Source organism: Hypomesus transpacificus, chromosome 9 (assembly GCF_021917145.1).
Source record: "Hypomesus transpacificus isolate Combined female chromosome 9, fHypTra1, whole genome shotgun sequence".
NCBI lineage: Eukaryota > Metazoa > Chordata > Actinopteri > Osmeriformes > Osmeridae > Hypomesus > Hypomesus transpacificus.
Genome location: NC_061068.1, coordinates 12,393,737 through 12,402,539, shown reverse-complemented (window position 1 = coordinate 12,402,539; position 8,803 = coordinate 12,393,737). Strand labels below are relative to the sequence as shown.

Here is an 8,803-nt window from a genome sequence, read left to right as displayed (position 1 = left end):
ACCAGTGAGAGATAAAATAGCCAGCAGTCTCTTGGTTATATACAGTCCAAGTAGTCGACCCCCCCAAGGAGGGCAGACTGCGGCCAATTCCACAGAGAAGTCTCGCAGGATGTGAGGTGCACGTTCACAGGAAGTGAGGTGCAGTGCAGTTGTAGTCCACCTGAAAAGTCCATCTCCTCAGCCTCCCGTCTCTTAGCTGCACTGCCTCACCTCTTCCTCGCCTCTGTCTCAAACTTATGAATGGACGTCGACTCCCATCTGGTTAAGGGCTGACCCTCTGCCTCCTTGGACAGTGTTCCGCAGTGACCGTGCACAGTGAGTAGGCAGATGGATTCAGGATGACACACGAGGAAGGAGCCTGACCTGAAGGGAACACACACGCAAGGCCCATTGAGGACATTTCTCACCACCGGCTCAGCGATGTCGGGGAGTCTTCGCGCAGCCCTGGAGTTCATAACAAATGCCCCTTCCTCCAAAAGTGGCTGCTGCTTGTACTTAGACGTTTGAGATACATTCACGCCCCCCCCCCCCCCCCCCCCCCCCCCCCCCCCCCCCCCAGTCAATGAAAAGCAAAGAACTATCGAACCGTTGTAGAAGATAAAAGTGCAATTCATAAGAGAGATAGATTGATAGAGCCTGCTAGACTCGACTAAATAGTCCGCAAAATGATTCCTAAGTTAGCCTCCTGTTCAAGAGCCTCGAGGAGAGAGCTATCCTGGAGAGTTCACTGACGATTGGCGACATTGTCAAGTAGAAAGGGAAGGGAGGAGTGTGAGGGAGAGAGGGAGGAGGAGGAAGTGTAAGGTCGATGCTCTCCGTCGTCCCTGGAAAGTCCCAATCTCAGGAGCGCCTGAGGAGGTGTGGCCTAGTCCTCGATGCAGATGACATCACTGGGCTTCGCGGCCTTCTGTTCGGGCGTGGCCACGTCCCTTAATGAGTCAGCTGACTTCTTGTCCAGGTGGCTGGAGGGGGGCGGAGGCCCGTTGGACACTGAGTGGGGGGTTCAGAGGTACAATTTAACAGGTCAACATGACAATAAAACATACACAGGAAATTACATTTTAGATTTATAACTGTGGAGACTGTTCGGCGGACCCCTCATTTTGTGTTTATGCCTTGGTATGAGTTGTAGATCTGGGAGTACCCTGAACATTCCCACCCACCCCACCCCCCCACCCCAGGAGCACACAGTGAAGGAGTGTAGAAGACGGGAATGGTTAGGAAGTCAGGAGGTCAGGGTTAGAGGTTAGGGCGCAGCATGTTACAAGCTAGAGGGTCAGAAGGTTATAGGTCAGGGTTGGAGATTAGGGGGCAGGGTTAGGAGTCAGGGTTAAAGATTGGAGGTCAGGGTAAGGGTTAGAGATTAGAGGTCATTGTTCAAGGTTAGGGGTCAAGGGGGATGAGGAGGGTCTCACCGCTGACGTAAGGGCCCAACGGCATCTGGCTGTAGTTGACCATGGCTCCTCCCCCTGGTCCTCTAAACCCGCCCCCAAAAGTACTGCTGTACATCTGGGAACAACTATAGGAGCCCTGAGGGAAAGGCTGACACACACACACACACACACAGACACACACACAGATAGAATGTCAAGATGATGTGAAGTCACACCTGTTTGGAGAGAGACATTTACATTAGTGTGTGTGCATGTGTGTGTGTCCGGCCCCTGTGGGACTGTGTATGTGTCCATTCCGCCATGTGTGTGTGAAAGAGAGAGACAGAGAGAGAGACAGAGAGACAGAGAGACAGAGAGAGGGTGTGTGTGTTCTGCTCCACCTGTTGTGGCGGGGGCTCGTTGCCCCGGCTGGTGAGGCGACTGAGGATGCTCCTCTCAGACATCTGCAGTCGGGCCGATACTGGAGGGATCCTGGACAGCATGTTGGGCAGGCGCGTCACGTCCGCCTTCATGTCGCTCAGCAGCTCCTCCAGCTGGTTTAGCACTGCAGCCAGGATTGACATTAGCTCATCATGAGATATTCATATTTCTCAAATTGACAATAGTAGCATCACTCTTCAACTGACAATGTTCCAGACAGTCTAGGCTACAGATCCATTCATCCACACCATAGCTGTCTGTGGCAGCTGGTACAGAGCAACATATTGCCAGGAGCAATTATCCTATCTAAGCCTGTCTCCTACCTCCCTGCCAGCTCCCTAGCCCCTCTCCTCTCCTGGGCCTGTCTCCTACCTCCCTGCCAGCTCCCTAGCCCCTCTCCTCTCCTGGGCCTGTCTCCTACCTCCCTCCCAGCTCCCTAGCCCCTCTCCTCTCCTGGGCCTGTCTCCTACCTCCCTGCCAGCTCCCTAGCCCCTCTCCTCTCCTGGGCCTGTCTCCTACCTCCCTCCCAGTTCCCTAGCCCCTCTCCTGGGCCTGTCTTCCTTTGTGCCTCACAGCCAGCTTAGGCACATGCCCGACACCACCAGATGTATCTAAACGGCTACTGACGGCTACACACACACAGACACGACATCAGACAGACAGCCCGGTGCGCGAGAGGCAAACAGACCTTTGTGCAGCACTGCGTTGGCGGGTTTGTTTCCAGCCAGGGACTCCTTGGACAGGTGCTGGTGGGACTCAGCCAGGCACTCCACCTCAGCGAAGCGCGTGTTGAGGGCCATGGCCGGGTGGGAGGGGTCCTGGGTCATGTTGAGGTAGGCCGCCCTGCGAAGCTGCTCCTCGATCACCAGGGCCTGCTCCAGGAGCTGGGGGAGAGATAGGGAGGGAGAGGGAAGGAGGGAGGAGAGATGGGGAGGGAGAGGAATGTTCTCAATAATAAACAATAGCGTCCTGGCTGTTTGTAGGGGAAGACAGCAGCTGAAGTAGCTCCAGCAGAGCCTTGTTGTTACCTTGAAGCGTCGTGCCAGGAACTTGTTCTTCATCTCCAGGTAGTTGCCTTTGTGCATCTCCGTCTTGAAGGGCTCGTTGAGGATGGCATAACGTGGGTCATTCTGGATGTCCTGCCAGCGGGCATAACCATGACTGACAGGAAGGCTTCGTTAAGGAACACATGCCTGGCCTGTGAACACACGCCTGGCTACACAACACATCCAACACACATATGACCTCAAAGCAAAATGGAGATGTTGGGTTTCTGTATGGAGGGTCTGATAGTGGTGTCGGCTCCTAGTCAGGTGATCAACCTTTGGCTGATTGTGATTGGCTAAGTGTCAGAGATACTTGACGATGAAAGGATACGTGACAATGCCGGCCAGTAGCCAGTAGTCATGGCGACGGTGCCAGATATCGTACATCTTCCCTGATGACAGCGCTGCTCTCTCTTCGGTTTGCCATAGGGTGTGCAGCTCTGATATGGCGACAACAACAACAACATGTCAACAACAACAATAACAACAAATCAACAATAACAACAAATCTAACAACAATCTAACAACAATAAGACATTATTAACAAATTATCAACAACAACACATTAACAAGAACACATTAGCAAAAACACATCAACAACAACACATCAACAACAAGAACATATCAACACATCAACAACAACCCATCAACAACAAGAACATATCAACACATCAACAACAACCCATCAATAAGAGCAACACAACACATCAACATCAACAACAACATCAACAACAACAACAAAGACACAACAGAACATCAACAACAACACCAACATCAACAACAAGAACACCACATCAATAACAACAACAACATGATCATAATTAACCACCAGCAACCATAAGCAGGACCATCACCTGTGTGGCGGCAGTCCTCACCTGTGAAACCTCCATCTGCGATGTTGAACATGAACCTGGCTTTGCAGCCGTTCTTCTCCTCTGTTCGGACCCCCTCCTCCGCCTCCTCCTGCCCCTCCTTCTCTCCGTTCACACGGCCCTCGGGGGGGTCCTCGCTCTTCACCTCCTCCGAACCTGCCAGGAGAGGGAAACCAGGAGGCAGGCCAGTCTCAACAAACACCCTCAACATTCACTACCTGCACCCCTGAACCGCTGTTACCAGATGATGAATAAGTGCCCGATGGTGTCACGGTCTTCCTGAGGTGAAGTTGGGTCCTACCTGGCTTGGGCTCCTTCTCCTTGGGTTTGGACTGGGGAGGGTCGCCGTCCCCCCCCTTCTCTGAGATCTTCTCTGGCTCCTTACAGGCGTCAGCTGAGGAACACGCACCACAATATGAAAGATCTCCCCAGAAACAGAGTCGCCACGGACGCCGTGTGCAGAGATTGGGCCTCACCTTTTGGTGAGGTTTGATTGGACGAAGGCTCGGTGGGTTTGGACGGGGACTCTTTAGGATTGGCGGGTGTGTCTGTGGGTGTAGAGGAGGGCGTGTCTGTCCTCTCCTTGTCCTCTGCTGATTGGTCCTCTGGGCTGGCCTTGGGGTCATCGCTGTCGGGGGCCTTCTCCGTCCCACTGGACGATTCTACACTGACAGCAGTCTGGAAGGTGGGAGGGAGTAAGAGAGAGGGTGAGAGAAAGAAAGGAACACATGACATAGAGACACACTGAGAAGAGCCCTGCCAGGCCTGCGTCTGCTGTGTGAGAGGAGGAGAGGGATGGATGGATACACCAGTGGGTTTTACAGGAGCAGGACACGCACACACATACACACACACACACACACCTCTGTCCCAGTGGCTTTCTTGCTGTCAGGTTCTGGGGTGTCCTTGTCCTCTGCAGACCCGGAGGTAGACTCTGTCTTCTCTGGAACAACAACACGACTGTCAGTGACTCAGATATCCTCCATCCATACATCAACCAACCAACCGACCAACAAGTCAACAAATCAATTGTTAAACCAACCGATTAACCAGTCAATCCATAAACCATTAAATAAACCAACCAATCAGCAACTCAATCAGTCATGGCTGTAAAGCACACAGGGGCCCAGAGGTGTGTCTGACCTGGTGGCACGGGGGTGCCAGGCTGGGGGGTGGCAGCAGGGGTGGCAGGCTGGGGGGTGCTCGGTTCAGACGACAGGCTCTCGGTCAGTTTCTTCAGCTCCAGACCCAGAGGAATCAGGTCTGGAGTACTCAGCTTCCCATTCACATGCTCAAACTCCTGCACCTGGACACACCAACGCAGACACACACACAGACACACACAGAGGCAACTAGGTGACTGTGTGCCAGCGTGTGATTGGTTAGGTCATTGTGGGTCCGTTTCTGACTGGTTAGAGGACTGGTGTTGCAGTGTGCGATTGGCGCAGAAACCGTACCTTCTTCCTGACCAGGGACATGACTCCGATCCTGGTGAGGACGTGCTGGCGAGACAGCCCCTCCCTCGGGACGCCGTCGGCAAACGTCTCGGCCCCGTCGGCGCCTGGCTCACACAGATGCCTCATGAACAGTGACACATAGGCCCTGAGGGGGGGGAAGGGCATAGGGATGACATCTGACTGGATGTATTTTTTTTTAATAGTTATTAGCTCATGTAGAAACCATACAACATAACATAAGAACAATAAAAAACATGAAACGAATAATCCAGTTCAGTTAAATCCAGTTTGGTCCAGCCCAGATTAGTCCTGTCCTGTCCCAGCCCCCGCTCCCCCCTCCCCGGGCCTGGCTCCAGTACCTGAACTCTTTCTCACTCTTCCCCCGCAGGTCCCGGACCAGCCAGTGGGAGTTGAAGGCATCCTGAGGGGGCATGCCCCAGCGCATGATGGCGTTGAGGAAAGCCTTCCTCTGACGAGCGTTGAAGCCCAGCACCTGCCACAAACAGAGACCAAAAACATCACCAACAAACCAAACCTGGCTCCTGTCGTTGATATGTGACGACAACATCAACAACAAGAACAGCAGAAAATACACACTTCTGAAAGGATCTGAGAGGACTGGAGTTCGCTACTGAACCCAGTGTTCAGTTTACCTCGATGTTGCCTCCCACGCGCGCCAGTAGGGGTGGTAGAGGCTTGTCCCTTTCACTCTTCAGCTGCCTGCGTGACTGCCTGCGCCCCCCTAAAGCAAAACAATCACGGCCCGGGGTTAGGGGCTAACCCTGACTCCACAGCTTCGTCAAACCCAGGCCCTCTACAGTGGAATTGGGTACCAGTCAACACCAGCAGGGTGGGAGACAGGAGAGAGGAGAGGAGGAGGAGGAGGGGGGGTGGAGGAAGACACCTCCAGGACACCCACCTTCAGGCCTCTCCTCGAAGTCTTCATCCTCGTCCTCGGAGCCCACGGAGTACTCGGACTGATTGTCTGAAAGATCATCCTGCCACTCTGAGCCACAGATCAGATCAGAGAGAAACAGCACAGTGCATTCACTACAGCAGGAGGCCACCAGGGGGAGCCCTGGCACTGCAGGTTCCTAAAGCCATTAACGCCATGCCAGATACTGTCATCCTCTATTATGACTGTAGTTCTCCCGGAGAATACACTTCACTCTGCAGGCTGACTTCCAGCTACTATAGCAGCTACTGTATCATAGGCATTAACGCCAGGGAGATGCTGTAATTTAATGTTTTATGACTGTACTTCTTATGGGGAACACTAGGGAGCAGCACTGACCATGCAGGCGGACTTGTAGCTCGTGAACAGACACTCAGGCAACCCTTGAGAGCTCTGAGACTGTAGCGATGAGCTTCCATGGCCATTCAACCTCCCACGTCACTCATGTTCAAACAGCTGTTGAACCTCGGAGGTGAGTTTCTACTCATGACTCAGCGAGGTGAGTTTTCTAGTCATGACTCGACTTGGCTTCAATCACTTCTAACACTGAAGAGAAGACTCTGTACTGTAGCTCTCATAGACTTGAGAGCGCTGTAAAACCAAGCCAAGAAACACAAACAACCAAATAGACATAAATGTGTATGGGGTGTGTGTCCTGGGTTAAGAGTGTGTTTCTTGGGTGAGGAGTGTGTGTCTTGTGTGTGTCCTGTATGTAGTTTGTGTCCTGGGTGAGGGGAGTCCTGGAGTGTGTGCTGTGTGTGTTCTGTGTGGTGTGTGTGTGTGTCCTGGGTGAGGGAGGTTCCAGGGTGTGTGAGGCCAACCTTGGTCCTCCTGGGTGGTGTCGTTGTAGTTGACCTGCTTGCGGATCCTCTTGCCCTTGCCCAGGTTGCGGGCCAGGTCCTCCTGCTGCTGCTCGTAGTGGTGCCTCAGGAGCTTCTCCCAGTAGTCTGGGTCCACGTTCTCCTCCTGCTTGATGATCTCCCGCTGCACCTCCTCCTACACACACGTGCATAAACAAACACATGTTCATAAACACACACATACACACGTGCATAAACACACAAACGTGCATAAACACACATACGTAAATAAACACACAAGAGTACATAAGCACACACACACGTACATAAACCCACACACACACATATACATAAACACACACGTTCACGCGGGGTGTGTGCGCAATGGGTGTGTGCGCGTGCGTCACTGTAGTCTGTCTGCCTGGGGTTCCCTAAATGAGTGTGTGTGTGTGTGTGATTGTGCACGTATGTGTGTGTCCCTCCTCACCTCTCCCTCGTCCTCGTCTTTGACCACGTACTGGGCCACCTTGAAGGAGCTGAGGTACTCGTTCATGTTCTGGATCTCCGTGTCCTCCGTGGCGTCCTGGCTGCGGTCCAGCAGCTTGGAGATGGCGTTGTCGTCGTAGTGGATCACGCTGCCTTCCTCGCCGTCCTTGATTAGGTCGCCTAGGTTACACACACACAGACACACCGGGATGAGCAGGGTAGGAAAGGGGAAAGAGAGAGAGAGCGAGCGAAAGGGAGAGGAGAGACGATGGAGGAGACAGGGAGAGAGGGAGGGAGGGAGAGACTATGTAGGATACAAAGGAGAGAGAGAGAGCCTAAGGAGAAGGAGAGGAGGGGACTAAAAAGAAGAAACAAAGAGACAGAGAGAAAGGCGAGAGAGAGGAGACCCATGCTTACTCATAGGGTGCCTGCCCATGGCCCTGGCAGCCTCCATCTCATCCTTGAACAGCTCCTCCGTGCCAAACTTGAGGATGTCGTCCAGCTCCTGCTTGGACATGGAGCCCGTCTTGGAGCCCAGGCCTGGCCTCACCACCAGGTGGGTCAGCATCATCTTCCTCTTGGCCACCTGGGTGATCCTCTCCTCCACGCTGGCGCGCGTCACAAAGCGGTAGATCATCACCTTCCTATTTTGGCCAATACGGTGAGCCCTGCTGAACGCCTGGATGGGGTGGGGGGATGGATTCAAGAAGGATAGAAGATAAACAGAAGAAAGGACATATAAGAAACTGAGGTGGAAAGAAGGGTAAATATACAGTAAATATAGCTGCAGGAAGATAGACTGATAAAAAAAGGCTGTGTCAGAACAAGACAGATAGAGATGTATTATGGTAGACGAGTAAAACAGATAGCAATTGATTATGGTAGACAGGTGAGACAGATAGAGATTCTGGTAGATGGGTGACAGAGATAGAGATAGATTATGAGAGATAGATGGGTAACACAGATACACTTGAATGAAACAGTTAGATACAATACAGATGAAGGCAGGGAGCTCATGTAGCTAGATGGAGAGTTCTACAACAAGGAGCTCGACAACACTGTAGGAGGTTGCCATGGTTTAACATTTAACTACATTATGGCATATTCAATGTTTGCATGTGTAGCCAGTTTCTGGGCCCGGTACCTGGATATCATTATGAGGGTTCCAGTCGGAGTCGTAGATGACGACGGTGTCTGCGGTTGCCAGGTTTATGCCCAACCCTCCTGCTCGTGTGGACAGCAGGAAGCAGAACTGCTGGGCACCTGGCGCTGTAGCACACAACCGAGGATAGTCAGTGTGTGTGGTGTGTGTGTGTGTGTGTGAGTGTTTGTGTGGACATGAGTATGCTTGCATGTGTTTGTGTGTGTATGCA

The 8,803-nt window shown here is 52.6% G+C and overlaps 1 protein-coding gene across 2 annotated transcripts in view; it reads right to left on the bottom strand.

Annotated features, from left to right (window-relative positions):
* Positions 1-546: 546 nt before the first annotated feature.
* chd5 (chromodomain helicase DNA binding protein 5) overlaps positions 547-8,803 on the bottom strand; it is a 29,432-nt gene continuing 21,175 nt past the window's right edge. Inside the window, exons 22-40 of one of the 2 annotated variants that reach the window (XM_047024926.1) lie at positions 8,575-8,699; positions 7,848-8,109; positions 7,432-7,610; positions 6,966-7,140; positions 6,109-6,195; positions 5,843-5,931; positions 5,549-5,682; positions 5,190-5,334; positions 4,876-5,038; positions 4,596-4,675; positions 4,209-4,410; positions 4,034-4,126; positions 3,736-3,888; positions 3,192-3,300; positions 2,843-2,975; positions 2,503-2,698; positions 1,775-1,938; positions 1,416-1,542; positions 547-990 (exon numbers count right to left, since the gene is read on the bottom strand). In XM_047024926.1, the coding sequence (XP_046880882.1) occupies positions 866-990; positions 1,416-1,542; positions 1,775-1,938; positions 2,503-2,698; positions 2,843-2,975; positions 3,192-3,300; positions 3,736-3,888; positions 4,034-4,126; positions 4,209-4,410; positions 4,596-4,675; positions 4,876-5,038; positions 5,190-5,334; positions 5,549-5,682; positions 5,843-5,931; positions 6,109-6,195; positions 6,966-7,140; positions 7,432-7,610; positions 7,848-8,109; positions 8,575-8,699 (2,741 nt within the window). In that variant the 3' untranslated portion in view covers positions 547-865. The remainder of the gene's footprint in view (positions 991-1,415; positions 1,543-1,774; positions 1,939-2,502; positions 2,699-2,842; positions 2,976-3,191; positions 3,301-3,735; positions 3,889-4,033; positions 4,127-4,208; positions 4,411-4,595; positions 4,676-4,875; positions 5,039-5,189; positions 5,335-5,548; positions 5,683-5,842; positions 5,932-6,108; positions 6,196-6,965; positions 7,141-7,431; positions 7,611-7,847; positions 8,110-8,574; positions 8,700-8,803) is intronic. The other variant, XM_047024927.1, reaches the window with a different exon arrangement.